The sequence below is a fragment of the Trichoplax adhaerens genome, genomic scaffold (assembly GCF_000150275.1).
Source record: "Trichoplax adhaerens TRIADscaffold_1 genomic scaffold, whole genome shotgun sequence".
NCBI lineage: Eukaryota > Metazoa > Placozoa > Uniplacotomia > Trichoplacea > Trichoplacidae > Trichoplax > Trichoplax adhaerens.
This window is the reverse complement of record NW_002060943.1, coordinates 4,716,928-4,743,901: the sequence shown is the minus strand read 5'-3', so window position 1 is coordinate 4,743,901 and position 26,974 is coordinate 4,716,928. Positions and strand designations below refer to the sequence as shown.

General features: G+C 31.0%; 3 protein-coding genes across 3 annotated transcripts; 2 read left to right on the top strand and 1 right to left on the bottom strand.

The window, feature by feature from the left end:
• Positions 1-2,893: 2,893 nt before the first annotated feature.
• Positions 2,894-3,515, top strand: TRIADDRAFT_51777 (uncharacterized protein; the record flags this gene model as incomplete). Its single annotated transcript, XM_002108604.1, has 2 exons — positions 2,894-2,990; positions 3,214-3,515. The coding sequence occupies 2 exons, from the start codon at positions 2,894-2,896 to the stop codon at positions 3,513-3,515; spliced, it is 399 nt and encodes a 132-aa protein (XP_002108640.1).
• Positions 3,516-7,912: 4,397 nt separating this feature from the next.
• On the top strand, positions 7,913-10,666 carry TRIADDRAFT_51776 (uncharacterized protein; the record flags this gene model as incomplete). Its single annotated transcript, XM_002108603.1, has 5 exons — positions 7,913-7,955; positions 8,741-8,831; positions 8,962-9,061; positions 10,350-10,482; positions 10,578-10,666. 5 exons carry the CDS (start codon positions 7,913-7,915, stop codon positions 10,664-10,666), a joined length of 456 nt encoding a protein of 151 aa, XP_002108639.1.
• A 3,670-nt stretch (positions 10,667-14,336) lies between these two features.
• Positions 14,337-26,275, bottom strand: TRIADDRAFT_51775 (uncharacterized protein; the record flags this gene model as incomplete). The annotated part of the gene is made up of 18 exons (XM_002107817.1): positions 14,337-14,486; positions 14,714-14,800; positions 14,947-15,009; positions 15,099-15,155; positions 15,640-15,726; positions 15,904-16,236; positions 17,218-17,325; positions 17,485-17,632; positions 17,819-17,885; positions 19,139-19,228; positions 19,750-19,813; positions 20,134-20,382; positions 20,584-20,796; positions 22,199-22,264; positions 22,786-22,893; positions 23,101-23,271; positions 23,430-23,567; positions 26,012-26,275. The coding sequence occupies 18 exons, from the start codon at positions 26,273-26,275 to the stop codon at positions 14,337-14,339; spliced, it is 2,463 nt and encodes an 820-aa protein (XP_002107853.1).
• Between the last annotated feature and the right edge of the window lie 699 nt (positions 26,276-26,974).

Sequence of the window (26,974 nt, the reverse complement as noted above, 5' to 3'; positions counted from 1 at the left end):
TTTTGTCTTTGAGCAGTACCACTAGGGCACCCATAAATAAATGCATATACGAGTAATATGTACGCTCGTACATCGGGCAAGAATCGGATTGTTATGGCGCTAAGGTTTCATAATGCTGCAGTTAATAATTATGTCATACTATGGCTATGGCTTGCCGTATCAATTAGATAACAATTCTAAATTACTAAGTGCTATCTAGTTTATTTACATTTGTGGTTACAAGAAGTATAGAGAATGAGATAACCATTTTTATAGTGTAATCTTTTATATCGTGCCAAGACTCAGAGCTCAAATTAGTTACTAATTAGTTTATTGGCAACTGGTGCTATTTACGCTACATTTCATAATAAAAATTTACAGATAGGCTGCAAAAGTATATTACTTTACGCGCACTTAACTTTATTTTCTACGAAGGAGCATGATAACCTGTATTCATCTCGTCCCTGTAGTTATTATTATTCTTGCTATACGTTTAATTCTGTGCGTTTAGTTACCCAATGAGCGTAGTTTTATATACATTCTGTTTATTAAGAATGTAACTAAATTTGAATAATCAAGCAGCATTTTTTTCTGAGCCTACTAGAGTCTGTCCATAAACCGCTGTGAACAATCTGTTTACTCTCAAAAGTACCGTACTTTAGAGCCGCTTAAGATACGTTGATTGCAAGTATTTAGATTTTAAAAATTGTTGCAAGCTGATTATAACACGGATATTAAAAACACATAAAAATGTGTACACAATTAATATTCAGGGTATAAAAGAGCATATTGAGTTAGTACCGTGTAGAACATGCTAAAGTATCACAAAGATACGGCACTTTATACTGAAAATACTTACATTATTGTAAAGGTTGAATATTTGATGAATTTTTTTATATATTATATCATGTTTGAAAGTATCATGACGCAAATAAGCTAAAATGTCGTGTTTACAATATCTCCCGTATTGTGATTCAATGTAGTTCATATCATCTTTTATTTGTTTTATTCTTTTAGAAAAATATTATAATAGCCAATATTTATGGAAGAGAATGCAGTAGATTTTATCTTTGCTTTTTTGTTATGATATTATATATAAAGTAAAAAATATTTGATGTAAATGAGAGCAAAGAGTTTTCGGGCCAGAAATTATCTTAAATTATTAATTTCACTGCTAAACAATTTACCTTACATTTTTGTTTATTGCCATCCAATCGACAGCTATTAACGGCCGGCATAGGTGGCTATCCAAATTAGCACTTCTATTGTAAAGTTAGCACGCAAATACTAAGAGTCTAATGCAGATGCTTTAATATTTGCTCATCATAAATTGAATTTCTTTTACGCTACTTAAAGAACTAACCCATTCTTTAGTTTAGTCTTGATAATCTATGGCTTTACTATGCTTAGTTCCATAACCACTGGCAGAAATAAGATGTTCAAGTTACAGTTCCAACGCAAATTTTATTTTAAGCATAAGGAACTGAAACTATTATTTGATATTATTAAAGATATACAGTACCTCTGTGGTAACGAAACAAGAGTTAAATTTTTTCTTTAGAGTTTTTAATTATGAGGATCCATTAATATCTATCAAGAGGATAAAAATGGTTAATCTTGATGCAACTACGACATACATTAATATTAAATTATTTAAATTAGTTTATAGCTAGTAAATGTACTGCATTTTTGTGAGATTAAAACCTTGGGAATCGTTTAAAATATACAAATAGGATCAAATTTATTAAACCAAGCGGTTACCATGCTAGATTATTTAAATTATCGATCAAATAGGGAAACAGTTGTTTGGCAGCAGAGTGTATCAAGGCATTAAAGTCAAGTTAATGTAATAAATAAGTTCAAACCATTACTTCTACCACAGCGATTAGGCCAATTTATTATAGTATTTAAAATGATCGATCCAACAATGAAAATGCGAAATTTTAAGTAAATCAATAACAATTACCGACAGTGAAACAGCCACAGTGCTGTTTTTCTTATGTTTATTTCGATCTGCAAGAATCATCTAATATTAAAAGATGATCCATGATATTAATTCTAATACGATTACTAGGCTAGCCTTATGTCATTAGACAATTGATCTACCCATCCAATAGACCCTATAGTTTCATTTTTACGAGCTGTAGCAATCATTTTAGAATGGTTAAATCAAATAACAATTTTACTGTAGTTGCTAATTAAAATGTAATGTAGTTAACAGGAATGCCCCGAAATGAAGCATGGAGATTCCAGAATTTGTTCTTTTTTGTAATTAATATGTTTTATAGGATTTGCATAATTACTTATTTCTGTTCATATAAGAGCATTAAAAATAGCTCAATCTTAGTTTTAATTATACTGTCTGATTTCGAAAATGTCAACGCCTATTTTAGATTAGTAGAGCAAATATTTGAAATTATTCCGCCGTTACTTCTATTGATATTTAATAGTTGTCATAGTATCATACATCAGATTGCACTTGTAATACAATCACGTCTATTTAGCAACATTATGTATTGGAAAACATAAGAAGAATTGACCTTAACAATTATTTTAATATAATTTCTTTATCATAGCTGTCCTAGCAGATGGACGAGAACAGAAATTTTACGATATCATCCAACTAGCTACGGATCACATTAATGGAGATCCAACATTTGCATTTAATATAATAATAAAGTTGAAAATCTATAATAAGACAAATTATCAACCTTTCCTGTGTCAACAAGAAGGTAATATAATTTATGCTACTATAATATTGCTAACTCAGTTACACAGTAAATGTTTCTACTCTTTTTAAAGCAATTTAGGTTAAAAGCGCTATCTATACTTAGCATCACAGTCGTATACAGTAATAATACTTAGATCGCAGCATTGAGTACAAATCCGACTTGAATTTTGGATAAATTAAAAAATGAGCAAAACTGATGTTGTACGACCATATCAGACAAAAGTTCAATTTTTGAATGGCTTTCATGATGACATTCAATTATGTGTACCAGATTTAAGATGTAAATTATACTCTTGTTTTAATCTCCAGCACGATAGTAAACTGCAAGTATAGAATATATGGATATTTATATAATAAAGCGACACCCGTAATAAAAATAAATTTTCGTCTATCCTAGATGAATGCAATGTATTTCCGTTATCGTGTTTATTATACTTATGTAATACGTGACATTCATATAACTGTATATGTAAATGAACAGATTTATCCGAAATATTTTTAAGGTTGTCGTGCTGTCGATGACAAAGTTTGGGCAATTATTGGGCCTTCAACATCGAGTGATGTCGAAGCTGTTCAGTACATGGCAACATCGCTAAGGGTACCACAAGTAGCACCGATTGCAACTTATCCAGGTTTTGATGACCGACCAAGCATGGGCTATTTAGTTCGCATGTCACCTAGCGATAAGTGGCAAAGTCGAGTATTAGCAGATATATTTCAACGATTTCATTGGTCTTATGCCGCTATCATCGTTTCCAACACGGATTATGGTATATACGTAACAACATTTATTCGTTATACATAGTACTACAGTACATGCCGTAAAGAAATTACATAAGTATAAAACTTAAGGCTATAGATTTAATAGATGAATAAGTTGAAGAGCGTTCCTTAATTCTCAGGCTCTGCACCTTTCATTGCGTTAATACCAGTGACTAATTTAGTCATACAGTAATATTTATTCTATAACAGAAATTTTTAAAGATTTAAGAAAAATAATGCTGTATTAGAATTATCTATTTTCATAAATTAATGAGTTGAAATGCGTAGCTTTCAATAATTATAATAATTGACTCTATGATAACCATACTAGTTTCATCCGAATCTGTAATAAGATCCACATGTCACAAAACAGTTTTACGACAAAGTTTACGTAAAAAAATCTCCAAATTTCTAAAGTTGGTGGGATTTATTGTCTCTTAACTACTCACAAGAACTTAGACGCCTTTGTTTCTAGGTTGCAAAACTATAGAATTGATTTTTATTCAATGGTCTACCTAGCTTAAATACCTATCGGCAGTGGCCAACATTGATAAATCATTCTACAATAATATTTATCGATATGGATATTTACTGACTGATTTTGCCTAATCGGACTACAATATGTATTCGCAGAGTCATGTCAATACACCTACATTCTAGCATTAATCTCAATTAAATTTACAAGAGCTTGTACTGTATTTAAGTATTATATAAGAATTGTATTAAAATACAACATATAATTTACTAACACTAGTCCAAACTCCCGTCGCTTTGCTGACGGTTTACGATAATGTACCCATTTATTAATAATTAACAGATAGTATTACCATTCGACATTATATATATCCCGGTAATAGCCGGGTACTACTATATTTAAAACAGATTGATTTAATGTACGTACTGATCGTGCATTTCCACGTTGTTCACTTCGCTTTCGCCTATTAGATCGCTGACTAACTGACATTATCCTCTTAGAAACACTTTTTGTTATATGATACATAGCAATCAAAAATAACCGGGACAGGGGAACTACAGTAGGGTAACACCACGAAATGCATGAGAGCAATAGAACTAATAGTACCTACTGATGTGTATCAATCACTTATATCTTCTCAATAATATTTACATAAACCCTAGAGATCATTCATTTCTATACCAATTCAAATTTCCTTAAGTAACTTTCGTATTAGTATGTTTACCGAATAAGGATTGTTACTATATACAGTATTAATGCTATTTTAAGGTTGGTAAGCGAAACTGTCAAATATACGTTTATGCTCGATTTATTAATAGAATTAACAGATAGTATTATCATTCGATATTATATATATCCCGGTAATAGTAATGTACTATGCTATATTAAGATTAGTTAATAATCCAAAGCGCATTATGATAACTAATTTACGGTGATGGACATACCAAGTTAAGATTAGAAGGTACTGTAAGATATCTACAGTGTGGTATAATATCCTTGGTACTGTGGTCAATTTTATACCAATCATTATAACGTGTCTAAGGGTCGCTTGCGTATGCAAGCAAAGCTTGCTTTATCGATAGCAACCATTATAAGAAAATGTAACAATCAAAATGGCTGTGTAGAAAACACTATAAAGATTCTATGTTTATTCAATTTTCATCTGAGCATTACATCAAATCAAAGTTTAAAGGCCTACTGGCCACCCTTAGTAATATAACGAATACTATTTCAAAAATCAGTACTCTGTAGAATTTACTACCTTAGAGCTATTCGTTTTACATGAAGAAATCTTGAGGTAAAAAATACTGTAAGAATCTTATACTGACCTATTAAAATGAACCTATAATCAGAGTCATCTAACAGTAGTATAAATACCCCCGCGCTGCTCGGGAAGGTGGGTGGGACACTTCGGTGATTCATACTGTAAGCAACTAATTGTAATCACCATATATAAATGCTAATTCGTTAAATTTTGTCATTTAATTCTTCACAGTAATTCGTATCGTGACACCATAACATACGGAGATTATAATAATTTTATAGAAAAATTCTATGTATGGGAATGCGATATATTATAACGGATTAATAAGTTTAAGCCTGTTTTTACATTTTCTTGCAATATTAAATCATCCTTTAAAGTTATGCACAAATGACCATTTTAGCAGATGTAATTCCGCATTTTATCACGAAATCATACTTATACTCTGTCACAAAACAGCTTTGCAACAAGATAACGCAATATACGATCAATAAGTCAATTCCTTGAACCACGTATCAAGGAACGATATCTGCACTATCACAAACACTTTTGCTCTACTAGCAGACTACACAAAGACTTAAACGCCTCGTATTTTACGTTAAACACTAAGTTGGACAATTCTTCTTTATTTCACGATATACTGCATTTATATACTATTCCTCAATAGTTCATGAGTCATAGTTAATACAATTAACATTAGAATCATTTACTGAATTAGATATTAATTTTAGCTACTGCTCCCTTAATGCAGACAACAGTATTTACGAACATAGACATATAATGACTAATACAGAATAGTCAGATTACGATATGTCCTATCACGGAACATTTCCATGATAATTTACAGTCTATCATAAGTAAATTACAATCACAATGATTCGAACTGTAAGCAGATGATTTGCATTCCCTATTATAACTATTAATTTCAGTATGTGTATAAGTATCACTGTCATAAAAAGTCAGTGCTATATTAAAATACAGTATATCCAAATTAGAAGTTAACTAAATAAGGATAGTCTAATAGAATTATCCTAACATTGATATTTCTACTGTAATACAGTATATAACACTGTAACATACTCGTTTAAATGAAATATTCCTATATGTGAGAATGGATAATGTAAGTTACTATAAGGAATATTTCATAAGGAATAAGGCCAGCAGTACTGAAACACAGTGACACTTATACACATACTGAAATTAATAGTTATAATAGGGAATGCAAATCATCTACTTACAGTTCCAATCATTTTGATTGTAATTTACTTATGGTAGATCGTAAATTATCATGGAAATGTTCCGTGATAGGACCGATCGTAATCTGACTATTCTGTATTAGTCATTACATGTCTATGTTTGTAAATACTGTTGTCTGCATTAAGGGAGCAGTAGCTAAAATTAATATCTAATTCTGTAAATGATTCCAATGCTAACTGTATTAACTATGACTCATGAACTATTGAGGAACAGTATATAAATGCAGTATATCGTGTAATAAACAGAATTCTCAAACTTAGTATTTAACGTAAAATACGAGGCGTTTAAGTGTTTGCGTAGTCTGCTAGTAGAGCAAAAATGTTTGTGATAGTGCAGATATCGTTCCTTGATACGTGGTTCAAGGAATTGACTTATTAACCGTATATTACGTTATCTTGTTACAAAGCTGTTTTGTGACACAGGCTTCTAAGTATTCCAAGAAATAAGCCAAAGAGCAATATGGCTGGAGCTGAATCATCACTATTTCTATACATTACTGTTAATATTTTATCTCTATCAGCGATATTTGATCCAGGTAAGGCAGTATAATACTGTAATAACGCCCAATATTAACAGTAAAGTATTCTACCGACATCGTAGCTATCTAGACAGATTTTTAAATCCTCCCACAAGCATGCTACCTTTCACCTCAGTAAAGCATTGGTACTACATTACGTATGAATTATACGTGTAATTTCAAGTTTTGACCGTAAATTGATACTTTAAATTAGCTGATATCAAAAGAACTCCGAAAAAGCTAATTTAAAATCGGCTAAGCGCATACCATAAGTATTATCAATTAGCTGAGTGCCTGTAAAATGGTATAATATTTCGAGCATTAAAGGAAAAACACCAATCGCAATGTCATTCCATTGTTGTATAAAAATATCATAGTACAGGTAAAATACGCCTGCAAGAGATACCATCGTATCGCATGTCATAATAAATATTTCGTCGTAGTTAAATAAGTTTATAGAACTTATGTTTAACGTTGAGTTAGCCTAGGTTTAATTAAATAAATTAAATTAAATAAATTAAATTAAATTAAATTGAATTAAATTTCGGTCGAATAATTTTAATTTAATTTATCATTAACAAAGCCTAATAAGATCCTGCTTTTATTCAAACAGTAACGCGTCAATCATGGATGTCATGAAATCTGTACCGTACTACTTAAACATATGCATTTCGGCATATTTACAGTAATTAATTACTAATGGACCAAATCAGGTTTAGTATTCAAAGTCAAAGTCCATATTTATATTACTAAGGACTGAAATTAGAAATCATTTCATTTCTTACATACTCACGAACATCATTGAAGTAACTAATTTGCCCACTGTGGTGTGGTACCAACTTTCAAGAAGATTTCATAGCATAAGCGTCTGCACATAACTTATAAAACACATTGAAAAATTTTCGAGTTACACATAAGGAGTACAAAAGCATGAGAGTATTAATTCAGCGTGTCAAATGTGCCAATATTACAGGTAAGTTTTGAAGTCAAGAAAGGAGATTACTTACTACTGTACTTGTCAGTTACGAAGTAATTTTTGTATATCTGTCGCAATATACTTTCCTTAAGATAACTTATTGTAATGTAGCTTAGTATTGTGATTGTAGACTGTTAGCCATGTTTAGTATAATTTACGGTAGCGTAACTTCTATATTTATCCGAAGAGATATTTGGTAGCCATAGCTATAGACTGTAGTGGTATAGACTCTATGCTAGAGTACAGATGAATATGTACAGTAAGGTATTGAGTTACCAATAGGGTTATAGGTAAAAACAGTACTGTAAATCATATATTAAGATATGGTTAATTCATTGTACTTTGGCCGGTGTGAATAATGTCTACGTAAATACTGTAGTCGTATCCATATCGGATTAATGATGGTCCGCAGTAGAATAGTATTACTAAGAATAATTTAACTATGTATAAAATAAGGTAAAAGGTTGCCGTGCGGATTGTAGCTGCGAATGCTACGAAAAGTATAAAAGCATGCAACTTTAGATTATTCTGTTCGTTCTAGAAGTTTTTAGTATTAGTATTCGGCTTGAGTAGAGCTGTGTGTAGTTAATCTTTGTAAAAGATTTAATATAGCGCTTATTTTTCTAAAATTTGGAATTTCGTGATCGGTATATATCACACTTATCTAGGAATTTATTAATATTTTTAATCTACGACGTTTTACATGTTTTTAATAGATATATAGTACGCCTATTTTATTATATTTTTATAATTCATAGTGCATTAACTAAATTCTGTTTTAGTTGATGGTAAGCTGATCAACTCAATCGGCCGAGGGCTCTGCCTTGTAATTAGCATATCGAAATATGATACAGATAAGGATATTGATTACATGTTAGATATAGCATAAAAATTTACATAGTTAACAGTAAATATTAACTACGGGTTACCTGCAATGTTAAGCTGTATTTAACCGATAAATTAAGACGTTAAAGTATTCAAGGATAGCATACTCGATATGTAGGTCCCGAAAAGTCTTGAAATTACGTTTATTTAAAAACGAACAGCAGCGTTGTATGAAGAATGTAATGGAAGAAGATTTAGAAATACTATGTATAAGCCAGGTGTGATAACATTACAAGTAGTCACATCGATACATGGTGTAGTTTAAAGTAATATTGTCCAAACTATTTATATTTCATATTTTGAATAATTAGTTCATTGTATCATAGTGTCACAAACTTGACTTGCGAACTACTACCGTAAACTAATAGATTACTTATTCCTACCTCCACTACACCTGGAGGTCTACTGTTTGGTATTCCGATACTACTTACGGTCACACAAGGATAAGACTGTTGCTAAGAGTTTCGTATAGTTTTATTAATAGAGTAGGTAAAACATTATCTAATCAAGGGCTGACGAGCTGAGCATTCACTCCACCTTTTACATCCTACCACTAAACTTGTAGTGCACCCCTAGTAATTTAGCAACATAACATTTACATGGTTCGTATGGGAAAATAACCCTCAATAAACTATATAGTTTACTATAGATACAACTAGTAGACAACTTTAGTTGGCAATAACTAATAAATAGCCAATTAAACAAAGGAGGCTCAGTACGCTACTCGCACGTCGCTCGCACTTCACAGTGGGTGCTAAGGTGATGCCAATATAAATATCTATAAAGATTATACGAATTGTAGTGCAGCCCCAAATATAGCTTAGATTACTATTATAAGACTGTACGAGAATAACTTAACTTGTAAGCTAGAGTGTAAGATTTTGTAAGAGTCTATTTGTAGAAGATGTTTACAGTACGTATTGTAGCGAATCTACAGTATTAAGATGTTTCTATAAAGATCTGAGATATACAGTAAATAGATTTGCGCTTAGTATGTTAGTACTGTAAATATTGTATTGTAATGCTTTAAATAGACGCGCGATTTATGAATAGATTGCGCGATAGTAAATTTAGATCTGATCTTGCGACTTACTGTAATGGGCAAGATAAGATTTGTTACAGTAAAAGCATTCTGTAACTAATCGTATATAAATCGTGAATTTTGCTGTAATAAGTAGATTATCAGATAGTCAGATAGTCCTTGGTAGTTAGACGAACCTAACTTCTGTAATAAAGTGAAATTTGCAAGAAACTGTAGTTCTTGATTTATTGTTTTGAAGATCACTTTATCACACGAATTAATTTCAAAACAGGCTTAAATCTTGGTTGTCTAGCAAAACTATACACGATTAATATTCATAATTACTTCCCACCGTATTGCCATTAGCTACATAACGAAATCTACTTAATTAATATATACGGTGCTTTGCTCCGTAAACACGTACTAAAATCGTCACTTTTTGATCGAATAGCCAATACCAAGTATCGATATTCTTTATCTTATAGATAACTTTATACGGGGAACTAAAAACAAATTCGTTAAATTTCCGAAAATCTATGCCTGCAGATTCATCAAAAGTGCTATACCAAAATTTTATTTCTCAATTAAGATCATCATATAAACCTGATGCCATTAAAGGTAAGCGAATATAAGATACCAAAATGCAGGAAATTTTCCTTTTCTCTTTGTTAAGTTAACAAAGCTTGTACTAGAGATGAATTCCCTTCTTGTAGATGGATTATTTGGTGCTTACATGGAATATAACGTCCAAAATGATGGATATGTGATTTGTCAATTAGAATCTCCGTCAAAAAGTAGTTAGGCAAATTGCTATTTGCCATTATGAAAGGGTTACGTAAATTTAAACGTTGACAAAGATAAAGACTACGCTAGTAACCTGTGGTTAACTTTATGTTTGTAACAACTATTGCAATTTCTCGGGAGATTACCTTCACATAACACTCTCATCTAAATCAAAGCTGTCTCTCAAATAAAGATGATCAATAAATAACTTATTTGTCTGAAGAGTACATGAAAGCTTATCAAAATTGCTTTAAAATTTGATATGCAGTGAATAACTTCATTAGAATCCATATACGTGTAGTTAATTGTTTAGTCATGGTATATAACTCATTGGACACATGAAGGACAATGAATTTTACGGCATTTTGATGCTTCAGCTAGTTCCAAAAAGTTAGATTCATGCACAACAGAAAAAGTCTGCTTGGAAATATATAATTTATACTACTTGATTTTTATGCAATGTTATCAATCAAATCGAGGCTAATGCAATGAAATTATGTAGCAATTCAGTAAACATAATTGTAGTATACTAATTAGAAATCAAACTTTTAAAATATTAGAAAATATTAGAAAGAAAATGAGCGTACTGCTGAACTTAGTATAGTAAAAGATTTAGCAGCAATCTGTTTTAGTTAAGAATAACAAACGGATTAGAATTTGTGATAATATCCGATCACGAAAATTCAAAATTTGTAGAAAATTAGAACTTTATTAGATTTAATACAAGGATTAGCTCCACACAGCTCTAGTCTAGCCAAATTAAACCACTGAAAAGCTTTTAGAAAGAGTAAGCAAATCATTTAATGTCGCTTGCTTTTATACTCTCTGTAGTCATGTAGCTACATCAGCATAGCAACGTTTTACCTTATTTTACACGCAATCAAATTATTATTAGTAATACTATTTTACAGTGGAATATCATTAATCCAATATGGAAACGATTACCGTGTTTGCGTAGACATTATTCCTACCACTCAAAGTACAATGAACGAACCATATCTTAATATATGATTTGTAGTTCTATTTTACCTCTAACCTAATTAGTAGCTCAACATCTTACTGTATATAGTCATCGGTACTCTAGCATAGAGTCTACCATTACAGTCTATAATTTGGGCCGCTAAATATATCATACGATAAGTATAAAAACGACACTACCGCATATTATACTAAACATGGCTAATAGTCTACAATCATAATACAATGCTACTTTACAGAATTGTTTATACGCTATGCTAAGTTTAATTCTGCATTAAGTTATCTCGTACTATTAATATTACAGGTTATTCCGGATTTGAAACACAGCAAGCTGTGATATAAATCTTGATATGCTAGTTATTGTAATAAGGGCTTTGTAACATTACCATAGTCCTCGTATATAAGTACAATGTTCTCGTTCAACCAGTCAGTCTTGTTTTAATTCAATTGTCATCTGGCGCTGCAGTTAAACAGTACTGTAACAATACTGGTAAAGCTTACCGAAGCACTAGCTCGCAAAGAATTTGATACTTATAAGTAAAATCCCCTAGTAAGGTGTCAGTTATCTACTGTGTTCACAATCGGTTATGTACGAATTGTCGGAGTATCCAGAATCTATATCGTTTAGATCCAATCATAAACAACATGTTGACTAGTTGATTGTATTCTATTAGTTAGAAAAGACATTTGTTCTAGTCCTTTTAAGCTTAGTCATCTTATTGTAAGTTGTTTGGCATAAATGGACTATTAAGTTTTAGAATTAAAATTAGGACTTTAAAGAAGCTTGTAGGTGATAAAATTTCTTTAAAATGGATTATTTTAGTAGATTATTGTTTTGATAGCTTATTTGCTGTAGTGAATAAGCTCTATAACGCCTTCATGCTACTACTGCAATGAGTTGAAATTGCTACATTTGATGGAGATATTGAATTGATCAAAAATACTGGAATAGTGAAAAATGTTCCAATAGGTAATAGCGTGCTTTAGTAATCTTATTTTATACTTAAAGTCGACTTTAAGGGAGAATGCAATCTGAATCGTTTTCTATAATTCCGCTCAAAAAAATACGCACCTTTAAATTTTAGCCAATGTAGGGATATCAAGTATCTAAGGCCAGTTAATTTATTGCAATTACTTAAATCAGATCTTTTATGCTTAAATTAGGGCTTTCAAAACCCTGTAAAGCTAAATATCTTCTAATCAAGTTCAAGTAGATGCTTTATTTTATGATATCAGCAAGTAGTCATTCATTTGATAGCTTTAGCGTGCAGCATATATAGAAGGAAGCATCAGCGATGTAATCAATTGAAAAGACTTGCAAATAGATTGTCCTCTAGAAATTCGTATCAAAATTTAGCATAGAAGCATGAGAAACCACAGATTTTCGTGTAGACTAAATTATCCTTTTAATGCTGGGCAACTACTAGTTTATAACCAACATTTTTCTCTTTATTATTAATACGTATTATGATCATAAAATAATACTTTGATTCACATTAAAAAAGAGATATTAAAAACGGAAATTAACATGTAAATAATGTTGCAGTAATGATGAAAGGCTTTATAACCGTATTTTTAATAGATTGGGTAGAGAAAATGCTAGCCTCATTAGCTTTACCTACGATATCTTAGAACACGAAATAATTGCTATAAAATGAAATATTATTCCTTGATATTGACTGAATTAGATGTTCACATTAACTTGTAAAAAATTACTTAATATAGTTACGTCTACATACTTATTGATTGAATTTTAAAATTATTTGGAATTGATGTAATAAAATACTAGAAAGAAGATAGATAAAACTGAAGGTATGCTAATTCTCTATAAGATCTTAGTTCACTGCAGGTTTCGGTGATTTTTAACTTGGTATTTACCGATTGTAAGTAATCATAGTAATATCATAAATGGTTGATTATACGAGTAAATATTACTGTCTGCTATATAAATAGCTGCGAGTATCCATTAGTTGCTATAGCTTAATAGAAAAATGATTTACTTAACTGTAAAGAAAACAGAAGGAAAGATGAAAATATGACTTTATTCAACTGCATTAATTATAAGTTCAAAAATTTGCCTGTTGTATGATCTTGTTAAATCGATAGTCGTCAGTCGTTTTGCCGGTTATTCCACGTAGATAATCATAATCTTTATTCACAATTAACAGAATTTTCCTACTATACGAGGTATATATATATAGGTGCATATCTGTGGGTATCTATTGATCGAATCACAGGAGTATCATAAGTGGTTAATTTCTGAATGTTACTGTCTATGAGAAATGGCTGCAAGTATCTATCAGCACCACAGCTTGAGAGAGAATTGATTTATTTAAAGAAAAGGAAGGGAAAGTGAAAATACGGCTTTGCTATTGTATGATCGAGTTAAATCTATGATCGTTATTATATTTTGCAATTGTTCACTATAGATAATCATAACCTTAAATCATTATTAACAGTTTTCTTACTGTACATAAGTATCTGCAAATATCTATTAATCGATGTTATAGTAACGGGAAGAAGGAAGATATTAGTACAACAAAGAGGAAGAAAAATTGAATCTATGACTTCGTCCAAGTAATATACGAATTGCACGGCTACAGCTAATTAAGCTATTTATCTAAAATATCGTATTCATTATCAGATTTGTATTGCTTTGGCTGACTTAATCTGTCTGTTTAATTATATACTTGCTTCATTTAAGATTAGTTCTAATCTTTAGGCAGGAAGGAAACTCTGCGCTGTTGTGGCGATTGAACAGACAAATAAGAATTGTTATAGCTTGAGATTTCCTGACTGTCCTGATTGAAGTAAGATTTCCAACAATTTGCAGATTTGCATCGACAGGAATTGCTTGCATCCTATTTTAGTTTAAATTTTAAATAAACAGTGCCAATATTGATTTATCGATTACAAATTAGTTTCTTTCATATGGCGATCTATAAATTAGGCTTGATCTCCGTTGAATTATGAACGCCATTATTTAAATTAGATTTCAAAACTCCGTCATACTGAATTATTTCGTCCTACGACGGCTGTCTATGTTTCTGTAAGTACATGTTTTAATCACTGGAAAATAATTTTTTACCTCCACTAATTCTGAATGCAATCTTGGTATGGTGTCTTCATTATTAGTAATGGTGCTTATTTTCGATTTTAGTAAGCTCTCCTCTAGCTAATGATGATGCAGTTATACCATGTTAATTAACTGAATGGTTATAACTTGGAATGAAATTGTCGATTAATGATATTCTTTTGATCATTTATGTCAGATATCATACACAAGAAAAATGTTGCTAACAGTGCACGAAATTGATTTACCTCCTCAATACGCTGACACTTCATAGCCAGAAGAGATTTCAGCTCACTAATCTCGTCTTGCAACTATAAAGAAATAACAATGAGTTAGTCTTATTACAAATTTCTATTTTGATTTCTTAAGATATCCATTTCAGTTGCCCAATCAACGATACCTTATAAACTTTCGGATCGGGCATTATTGACGATCGACTAGCAGAGTGATGAAGATGCTGAAAGAATGAACAAACTCATTATAAAGTAAAATATTAATGTTAATGAATTTAATAACTCAAAGAAGTCGAAAAATAGGTAGAAAATGGGAAATCTACAGAGAATTGATGCAGCTGTAACCAAGATAGATACATGGATAAACACGTATGCAAATGAAAAATGCCTAGCATTAAAGAAGTCCTCTTGCAAAGTACGTTGAATACAGCTGTATAATATATAGTAATTTACTTTATCTTTCGCTCACCTAACAGCCAATAAATGCAAAATTAGATCAAGCAAATATATATTACACAGATTGCTATTATGAAAATAAGCTAATTAATGATTACGAAATAAGAATATATATAAGAAAGTAATCTCAAAAGAATATAAATTGCATCATACGTTTAACTTTTAAACACTATACATAAAAATATTAGTATCGAAGAAATTCGATTCATCATGCCTTCAATGTGGGAGAGAGAATTGAAATTTTAATCATACCCGCTCAATTAATTTTCCTGGCTCAGAATCAGCTTCATTCGATCTTTGCGTTGAATTAACCCTGGCTAGATCTTTAATCATCCAAACCTTTTCATCACCGTTAGATTAAAATACTGAGTAAATTTATACAATTGTAATACTTCTCTCTTGCATATTAAATTCCCTTGATTCATAAAATTTTATAGGCATGTCTTCTATAATATTGCATATATTTATTTGGGATCGAAATTGTTATAACAAAAACAAGATGCTTGGAAATTTTACCTTCGGTAAGAAAATTAAATACATTGATCCAGTTGTTGATAGCAAGATGAAAAGTGCAATCATGCTAAATCGGACTGCTGGTTGGGTTACAGTGAAGCCAATCAAGGCAGCCGTACTGGAAAAAACGCAAACGCTATATACCGCCAACCCAATGGTTTTAGAGTCATTGGCCACATCACACGCAATATTTCGAGTTTTCCAAGCTAATGCTAAACCATAAAGCAGCAAGATACCGTTGCTACCCAACATTAAACTCTGCCATATTGCTGGATGCTTTGTAACGCACGTGGTAATGGAGTAAACGATTTTAAAATCTCCATTCTCTTCAGTTTTCTGTAAATAAGAATAAATCTATAATTTAAACTTCCAATATAGGTATTATATTCGTTATCTTTACTAGCATATTTAAAAGAAATAAAATGATACTCAGAATACTTCAAGATTTGACGATAAATAGCATCAAATAAGTGAAACTAGTCGCCTGCATCATTCGCATCCTAATACTGGAGAACTGGCAGAAGACACTGCAGTCCTATGCTCGAATGATCAATAACCAGTAAAAATAAATAATGCAAGAATAGATATTGTATGCAAATTACGGTATACATCAATTTTTCTCTGATATGTAAGGTAATACACCTATATTCTCCTTCAATTGCTATAGCTTTCCTAATAATTTAAACTTAAATAATGTAATAACAATTTCTAATTTAATCAATCTTTGACAGATGAAACAGATTAAAAGAATAGATATGGATCTAAAAACGAGTGATAAGATGTGTTCTTGTAGTTTTCATATTATCTCTAAATATGATATGCAATATGATCGTCTCCAAATATGATGTACTAGCGAGAATATGAGAATTATATAACGTAATTATGATTCTGTTACGTTATTAACTATCTTACGGTTGTGCTCAAATTAAGCTCATTATTCGACATTTGATTCATGTATTACTAAGACAGCAACAGATTTAGTTTGATAAATATAGAATCAACTTAAAATTATTATACTAACAGTATTGAGTATCATGTTTTGAAGATTGATTGGATCAACGGTGGCTTGTGCAGTTAAGATGATAATTCCAACAAGTACGGCTATAATTATAAATCTAGATAATTGCTTGTCTTTCATTCCCTGCCACCAATATCAATCGTTATTAGTTATATGGCTGGTGCCATTACGAAAATAAATTTTAATAACCCACTAATAGTTGCCTCGCTAAATATTAAAGAAGATCGCAATATTCTATAGATAGGAATCTAAAAGCAAAATTTCGGCTAGCTGAACTAAACACATTCGTGTGACTGTACCTGCTTTCGGCTGGTTTTATTAGTAAAGATGACATATAAACGCCAGGTTTTTGTAAAGAGGGCGCTAAAGCCCATCATAAATCCTAACAACAGTAGCCATATTCTGATCTACGTAAAAAATACATAATTGATGATATACTTCGAACAGCACAGGTTTATATAATAATTCAAGGCCATTTATTCACAAGTTGTAAAATAAGTTGCAATGTAAGTTTAAAATTAATCAATAATTTCAAATTTTATATTCAAGTAAGATACTTCTCTGACCCTGCAAACCAATGAATGTGCATACATTCCATAAGTACTGATGCCAAGTATATTACTATCCAAACCAAGAAATGGTACCGATATATAACATAATATTACGCCACAAATAATGGCAATATTTATATTAGGACTGGTGATTTTTATTGCTCTTGAATTAGAAGGGATCATTGAATCGAGAAAATTTTATAAATAATTTCCGTTAAAATTTAAATAAGATAAATTTTTGGAAAGCTGTATATTACATTCTTGACATAAAAAAGAATATTACTCTCTTGGCCACCATGTAGAAGTATTTAAAATGCGAAAGTTATCTATAAATCTTTGTTTAAATTACCTATCTTCTCTGTAAGATACATTAAATCGTAGTAGAATTATCGCTAGCACTATTCCAAATCCAGATGCTATAACCATTATAACAAATAATGATATTGGGACTGTAATCATTTTCGTAACTGTTCTAGGGAAATCAATTGGAGTTTTGTTGCCTAAAAATAATCTTAAACTTAATAACTTGATAGCACAACATTTTATCCAACAAGCGATAAATTTAATGTCATGTGCTTAGTCATGATGTATAATTATAATTTAATACAGATGACATTTATAACAGTAATTAGTGCTCTAATCTTCTATGATGTTGTCACAAAATAGTTTTGCAGCAAGATAACGTAATGTACGATCAATAAGTCAATTCCTTGAACCACGTATACAGGAACGATATCTGCACTATCACAAACACTTTTGCTCTACTAGCAGACTACATACAGACTTAAGACGCCTCGTATTTTACGTTAAACACTAAGTTTGAGAATCCACTTTATTACACGATATACTGCATTTATATACTCTTTCTCAACAGTTCATGAGTCATAGTTAGCATGATTAACTTTGGAATCATTCACTGAATTAGATATTAATTTTAGCTACTGCTCCCTTAATGCAGACAACAGTATTTACGAACAAAGACATCTGATGACTTGATACAGAATAGTCAGATTACGATATGTCCTATCACGGAACATTTCCATGATAATTTACAATCTACCAAAAGTAAGTTATAATCACAATAAATCGAACTGTAAGTAGATGATTTGCATTCCCTATTGTAACTATTAATTTCAGCATGTGTATATGTGTCACTGTGATAAAAAGTCAGTGCTATATTAAAACACAGTATATCCAAATTAGATGTTAACTAAATAAGGATAGGCTAACAGAATTATCCTAACATAGATATTTCTACTCTAATACAGCATATAACACTGTCACATATATGGTTATATGAAATTATCTCTCGATCAGATATCGTGATAACGTCTTAATGCGGATGTAATAATATTTACCTCATAAAATTAAGATTAATAAATAAATTTATGACTTAAAGGTATTATTCGATTAGACAATCTGCATCGGTTATTGCAATAAAGTTTTTAAGGCAGGATAACTTCGAATTTGAATAATAAAAACTTATATCATTATAATTAATTAGTGATTTAGACTTCGAAAGGATCGCTTTACAAAAAATAATCTCTATATCAGTTACCATGACCTACTTTGTCACGATTATATAAAAGCTATAGAGACAACATCCATAAAACTAAGTATTGATCTAATCGGCTACAATATTACTTGACATTATTTGTCAAATACCTACCGGGTGTTCCCCAAATATAATTGATAGAATCATCCCATATCACTTTTGCACTCTGATCGATATACTTGGCAATGACAATGTGGCTATGATCTATTCAATTAATGAAGTTAGTAATATAGAAAGTAATTACATTTAAACGAAGTCATCTTTCAGCTTATAATACAATAATTGCAAGGTTTACCGTCTTTTTAAGAGAAAGAATAGTAAATATATTCATGCACACTATAATAGTATCATTTTTAATGCATCATATGAATGTAATCACAATTCCATTGCACTCGTGAAAATAAAGTTAACATACAGTACCATGTTCACAAATAATTTGCAACTAGATGACGAAACCTAAAAGCTTAGATCGAATAAGCTGTTATAATTATTAGCCTCTATCCGACTGAAATCACTCACAAAAGGCTTGATTTAAATTATTTTACTGTAAAACTTCTAATGTATCGTCGTTACAGCATTGCGAATTGAAGTACCGCAATAATGATTTTATTACAAATACACATATATCTCAAGATCTCAAGAATGGATCGTAGACAGAATCACACTTAACCAGAAAATATCGGTTTGAGATTGCATTACAGCTATCGACATCATTGAACACATACTTTGAACTCTTCGAATCACTGTTATACCAATACGATCGCCAGTCTTGGTAAATGATAAAGGCCCCTAGTGTATTTATTAATTTAGGATAAACAAATAAATTGGATTAATGGATGACTATCAGCTTTTGAAAGAAAGACCTCGCTATTTTAGGCTGTCAGCAATTTGGAAAGCTTCAAAAGCCTGGGCCCTCTTACTGTTAAATAAGAATTTATAATCTATCACAGCAAGTTTGCTATAACTACTATTTATTGGATTCTTCAAACGAAAGTTAATTCATTCACTTATATATATAGCACTACGCAACAATTCCGGTAATTTCAAGATTATCGCCATCAAACTGAATTTTAGTAATTACGCTTATTCGTCGTTAATTTATTAGTTACCGTTACGCCTAGAAACTGCAGTTTGGCCATTTCTGAAGTAAATACTTCAAGATAATCAACATTTCCATAAGTAAAGCCTTCTAATGTCAATTTTTTTTTAGCTAAACGCTGAATAGAATTATTTAAGGTAAGAGCTACCGCCCAAGTTGCATCGTACACGTAGCCGGCAAAGTTATACCCTCCAGCATACTTTGCATATAGATCATATTTTCGATATGTATTGTAGGCCTTAATCCATTCTTCAGAAGTCTACAAAGCACAGGAAATAAATTTAGGGTATAGGAATTTGTATTAAATTTCTTTTTGATCATTATGAGTGCAACTAATAATTCAAGCTACTCTCTATACTAGATGAAAGAAATAAAATATTTACCATAATGAGTGGAATTTAGATCTAACGAAAACGATTAGGTTTTCCAGTAAAATGGTAGGTAATTTACTGTTTCTTACCATATTGGAAACGGTGGTTTTATTGCCATCCCACGTTAGCGGAGGATCTGTTGAAAAATAGCCTTCTGCCATAAAATCCATTACTGTGTTATTACAAGTTATATTGCCTACGATGAGATCGCCATCTTCACGATTTCTCCACCAATATGGTCCCGGAAACCATCCAGGTCCAATCCACACGTATTGAGGCGGTCGAAGACCTTCATGATAAGCCTTTTAAGTATAATAACATTAGGTCAAATTTTGAACGTTATCCATTTTCTACTAGATGTAAAATGACAACTTTAAATAGAAATTGTAAATTTTATTGGCTAAGAACATTCAGAGAAATGATTACAGATAATATGATGTCGTAGTATGGGGAAATATTAGAGCGCATGGTAAGAAATATGAAAATTAAGTGTGGTTGCATCCACTACAGGATATAAAATAGCAATAAAAAACTATATTTATATTAGCTTCTTAAATTTTATTAATATTGACAGTCTACCATTATAAGCCTCATCAATGCAATAATAAGTAATATATATTTATGTATTAGGTATGTGATTGCAGTCTTATTAAATTCGATACTATCTTATTCAAAGACATTTTAAGGATTTGACTCCTAGATTGCCATATTCATGACTGCAGAAGTAATCAAGTGATTAACCTTATGCATTAGCTACTCAATTCCAAACTCCTAACCACTGAACTTAGCATATTTCTTGCAATTTTCCTTAATTTATGATATAACTGGCACAATGTTGTGCTAGTTACTTATCTTATTTATATTTACTAGTACATTCTCCCGTCGCTTTGCTGATGGTTTACGATAATGTGCTCATTTGTTAATATTTAACAGATAGTATTTTACCATTTGATAGACCTGTCAGAGGTTCAGTAACTTTATACCGTGTACTGTAAGCTGTATCGTAGTACAGTACAGTACTACAATACTGTACAGTACTTTTTCTACATTACTGTATTGTAATGACAGATTCTACAGTATTTTTCTGCTTTGATGCTGTATTGAAGCCACAAATAAGCTTAAGACTAAGATTATGGAATAATGCAAAAATTGATAAATTGTAGGCTAGGTTGTAAGACTACATACGCATCTAATTTTGGAAGATGTTTACAGTCGGTATTGTAGTAATTGTATTGAGATGCTTATATTAAGATTCTGAGATAATAATAGATAGCGTTATTTATGTTAGTACTGTGAGATTTGTATCTTGACGCTTTAACTAGAAGCGCGAATCATGAATTGATGCGCGATAGTAAATTTAGAAATGAACTTGTAACTTAATTGGTAATATATGATTGTGCTTGAAAGAAATTCAATGTGTTACTAATTGTACATAAATTGTGAATATTACTGAGATACTTCAGATAGTCCAGAGATAGTCTGATTGCAGTTAGATAGTCCTTGGTAGTTATAAGTCGAACTTAATCTTATGTAATAAAGTGAAGTTCACAAGAAACTGTAGTTCTAGCTGTATTTTAAGGAGACTCTTTATCACAGATGCATTTCGAAATGCTTATTGCTGATACTTGCATTTTGAAAGAAAATTTAGTTACTTTAAGATTATAATTGGTAGTTTAATGTAATAGTAAATTTAGGATCAGTTACCCTGCATAATACGCGACGACCAGGCTTAGGATAGAATCCAGCATATATAATTCGGACCTGAGATTCCTAATTTTTGTTCAATGATATACGATTTTAGTATGAAAATATGTATAATATAAAATCATGTTAATATCTGGTTCTAGTAAAGCAGACATTTAAAATCATCGCTTCAATTCTCTCTATCATAACAGATATATTACTGTTACAATTTTCAATGGGAGATTCTTGAAAAATTAGGCTAAATGAGATACAAAAGCTTGTACGTTGTTGTAAGATATAAAATATATGGAAGTCATCTTAGAATGTCCAATAAGCTCTTATAGCATTATCCTGGAAATGTATGTTGTATTCGAGTTAGATCGCAAATGATTTCAAAATGCGCTTGCTATCTACTTAGTGTATCTCCAGTTACTGGTAATTTGCGAAATCAGGCATTTTGCATAATACCTAATATGGTAAATCTTGTTTGATACCATCAAGCTTGAGATAGTTCCAAATTACAAGCCGATGATGTATTAATTTTATTGACACTGCTATCAATAGTGCATTAATTACTCTATTAGTTTTAATTGGGTATAATGGCATACTTTAATTTTTGCTATAGCTTTTTGTGGATCTTCTTCCGTATCAAAGCTTGTAGAAGTGACAATTTCGGTCTTAGTTTCATTAGCCACTTTTACAACTTCATTGGCAACCTACAATGAATATTTTCAGTGTGTCCGTAAGGAATAAATTGAAGTGTTAAAATTTTAGTTTCATTTATGTCAGTATGAATTTTTGAACACCTTTATTAGCCAAACATCACTTTAAAAAACGTTCAATAAATAGGCTTAGGAAAGCCGTAATTCCAAGTTCCATAGGAATTATTGAAAATACTCCCATAGAAAGGAAATTTATCTTACCAATGTATATAAATTGATTGTCTCTGTGATGATAGCAATTTTTGTCCAATTAAAGCGCTTAAAAATTTCGAAACTGGGCAGAATTCGCTTGCTCTCCGAAGCGCGAGCCCGAAAAAAGTAAGGATAAGTTTCCCTGTTATTTAATGCTGGTGATGCCGATATGTAAGAGATCTATTAAGAAAAGGAGCATTATATGTTTCTTAAAGCTCATAAGTATTATTAGCACGATTTCTATTTTAATTCTAGCAGTCGATGATACTATATTTCACCTTGCTTTGTATTTAGTCAGTATTATTCATGGTCAAAGCTGAAAAAGAATAATTACGAACCTGGAGTAATTTAAATTCTCTGGAGGTTTGAGCCATTGGCTCTGTAACCGGAGAACAAGCCGAGCCTAAAATCATCAGCTTCTGCGGCGGGTTGTGAATTAAATCAAATAGCACTTTCATACCGGTACCAGCATCACACTATATAAATATTTTAGAAACCTTTAGCTTATAATTTATAAATTCAAGTGTTGATGAATATTTCAAAATTACTATCGCACATTTCATTTACTAATGGATCACGTTTCAAGGTATGCAAAGAAGAAAAGTCAATAGTTAGATATAACAAGGAAATTGATTTTACTAATACTTCCTACTTAGAAATCAGCTTTGATAAGGTATATCAATCTAACGTATTCATGCAACTTAGCCTACGGATATACTATGGAGAATATTTCATTGAAATAGGGATAAGTGTGAGATATTTGATGGCTCACTATGTCGTCTTTTACGACAAATTGTATCAAGTTAGCCTCAAGTTTTGAAATGCGCCATAAAATATTTGCAAATCGAGATTAAATATTCCCTCATACGAGTATATCAATTATCTAAATAAAATTTGCAGTGATTTCGCCAAGTATAAATAAATAAGATGAAAGTGAATTAGTTGATCCATCAGCTATGCAGCTGAGCACGAACTATCGGTATATGTTCTAGATGTACTGGCTAGTTTGCTTAAATGGAAGATATTGAGGGAAATAAAGGAGAAATTGGCTTAAAAAATTATTTACAAATTCGAACTGTAATCTAGAAAGAATTATTCATGTAATCGCCAAAATGAAATAGATTTCGCATTACTCCATTATTAACGGTGGAATGTATCTTCTCGTGAAGTTTTGCTGTAGAATCAGATAAATTTGTGTTCTAAGTAATTTCCAAATAGATTTTCAGTAATAACTATGCTATGGGCTTTATATTTTCAACTGATGGTTCATATGGTACTGCTATTGAATTAGCAAGATCGAAATGGTGTTGTCTTATTGTAAAAATAAGGCTAAGAATTTTTCTGTAAGCTAGCGTAAACTTACTACTTTCGAAGTTTCATAAATGTTCAAAATCTAATCTCATCGCAATATTATAGCAATATTTTCGTCAAGATTATGAAGTCTATATTGCAGATTGTAAAATAATTTAAAATCTAGAAAATGATTAATGCAAATGAGGTAAGGGGTAATATTTTGTGATAGAGTGATTAGACTATCTAGAAAATCCTCGTTTTTTACATTTATAGATGGTAATATAGCATAAGTTAACTCATTGTTGCTTCTAAGTCTATATATATTTAGTCAGTACTTGTTCACTGTCGGCATCATCTTAGCTTTAAATGTATAAATTTTAGTTAACTTGACCCTTTATATTTTCTACGCAATATTGCAAGCGGGATTAATCTCAAGTGATATAAGGATAATTTCTTAAAAACTTATAGTAAAGTAAATAAATATATGCTGTATAGGTAGAGACGTTAACGCTGATAGCTGGCCTAAACCAATATTTGGATTCATAAAGTGCTATAGTCAGTGCTACAATCCCTATAGTGTTACTGAAATAGGATTTTAAGAGCAAACATGGTGGAAAATAATTGTCACGAATAACAGCGAATAGAATTGAATTCTCCCTACCCTATTACCGGTGTTACATCGGTACGTATGAAATATGGTAATTAAATTTTCCTTTGACAATCAGAGTTTATACCGAATGTATCAGCAATGACTAAATTTTCTTCGTTCAAATTTAGAAAGAAAATTGATGTTAACGATATTTCTGACAAAGCTAAACCAATTTACGATTCTCTATAGTGTACCATTGAAATTAACACCGGCACTGCTACACATTCTTAGTGCAAATAACTCGCATAATATGCAATCCAGAATACAGAATTAGAATTTTGCGATAAGACAAAATATTCTCACTTACAATAGAGAAGTAAGTTAACTATTTAATGCTCTACGAAGGATTTAAGTCCTATACATAACTAAGGCATTATTGCATCTTTGATTCATGTAGCTTTAAAAGAAAAACTATTTCCGTTAATGTTTTAACGTAAACGAAAATAGCGCGTCATAAGTTATCAAAATAATTATATACGACTCTTATATTCTAGCAAAATATCATCTCATCTTCAATGAAGCAAAAATTTAAGATGGAATAAATTTTAAGAGCTTGTTCATTAATATAAAAATTAGTACAATCTGAAGTTAAAGTCCGGGGTCTCGTTTCTAAATTAGTTCTAGACAATAGGAATTAAAAATTTGTTTAGTAACTTCAAAATTTATGGAATCTGAAATTAAAGTTCGGTACTTTAGTTTCTGAATTCTGATCTATACCAATAGAAACAGATAGCTTTGCTCGTTTTATCTATTTGATACAAAATTAACTATTATTAAAATAGTCGGTAGTGTTTGCTTTTTAAAATATAAGCCCGGTAATTTCTTCAATGCTAAGAAGAACATTGGTGAAAATATTAGAGTCTTAATTGCTTTCAATGGATAAAATTACTCGAAAATTACAGCAGTTTGGAGTTATGCTCATAGCAGGCGATAATTTAACTGCGTTAACAGTGTAAATGCTTAAATTGTACGAAATACCTTAGTATTTCCCCATTCCATATTAAGGCGATATCCGGAAAGCAAATTTTGATCTTTGATTTGATCTAAAGCGAATCTAGCAGCCATTAAACAATCCCCCCAAGTAGTGTCAGCTCCACTTATAGGAAAACTAGCACCAATAGTAATATTCTTTATGGCTTGATCATCACTGCTACAAATGGATCCATTCAAAATTGAATTCAAAATGAGAGCTGTATACACCAAAAATTTACAAAAACTGGAAAAAATTTTACGAAAAGTCATAGCGATCCTATGGTAAATTAAAAACTGGCAAAAACAATTCACAGACTATTTCGTATTCACTTTGTTTGTTTGTATCTTATATTTTTAATAATAGAAGGTAATGATTATTCCAGTTCCAAATTCCCCTAAAACATTAACATTATTTAGGTTGGAAGAGAATATATAATTAAATCATATCCGTCAGTTTAAAATGGTTTTATTTACATAAGATAATCAGTTGAATCATTTACTACTTTAGTAACTATATTTGAGTTTTAGTTATGGTAAAAGATGAAACGTTTGCCACATATCATACTGTTTTGGAGCTTGCTCCTTATTGCTTAAAAAATTAATTACGACGGTAATGTCGTTTGTGTTTGATAGTAAACCTTTGCTGTGCGATTTAAAATATCACCGAGACCTAGGCAATAGTAAATATGTATGAATATAGTGCATAATTCATATGACTATACTTTGAGAGACTAGCACCCGGGCATATGTGTGAAATAGGAAAACTATGTTAGATTTTAATTATTAATTTTTAACTCCGTCCTACCGAGAGTAGTTTATAGTGCACTGGTACTAGCGTACACTAATTTGCAATACCCGTAGATAAAATCTTTAACGTAAATTACTATCAATTAGCTCGTATGAGTGGAACTGGAATAAACTAGTTTCCTTATTGAGGATCCCTGAAGCTAGTCGGAGATCAAATAGAGT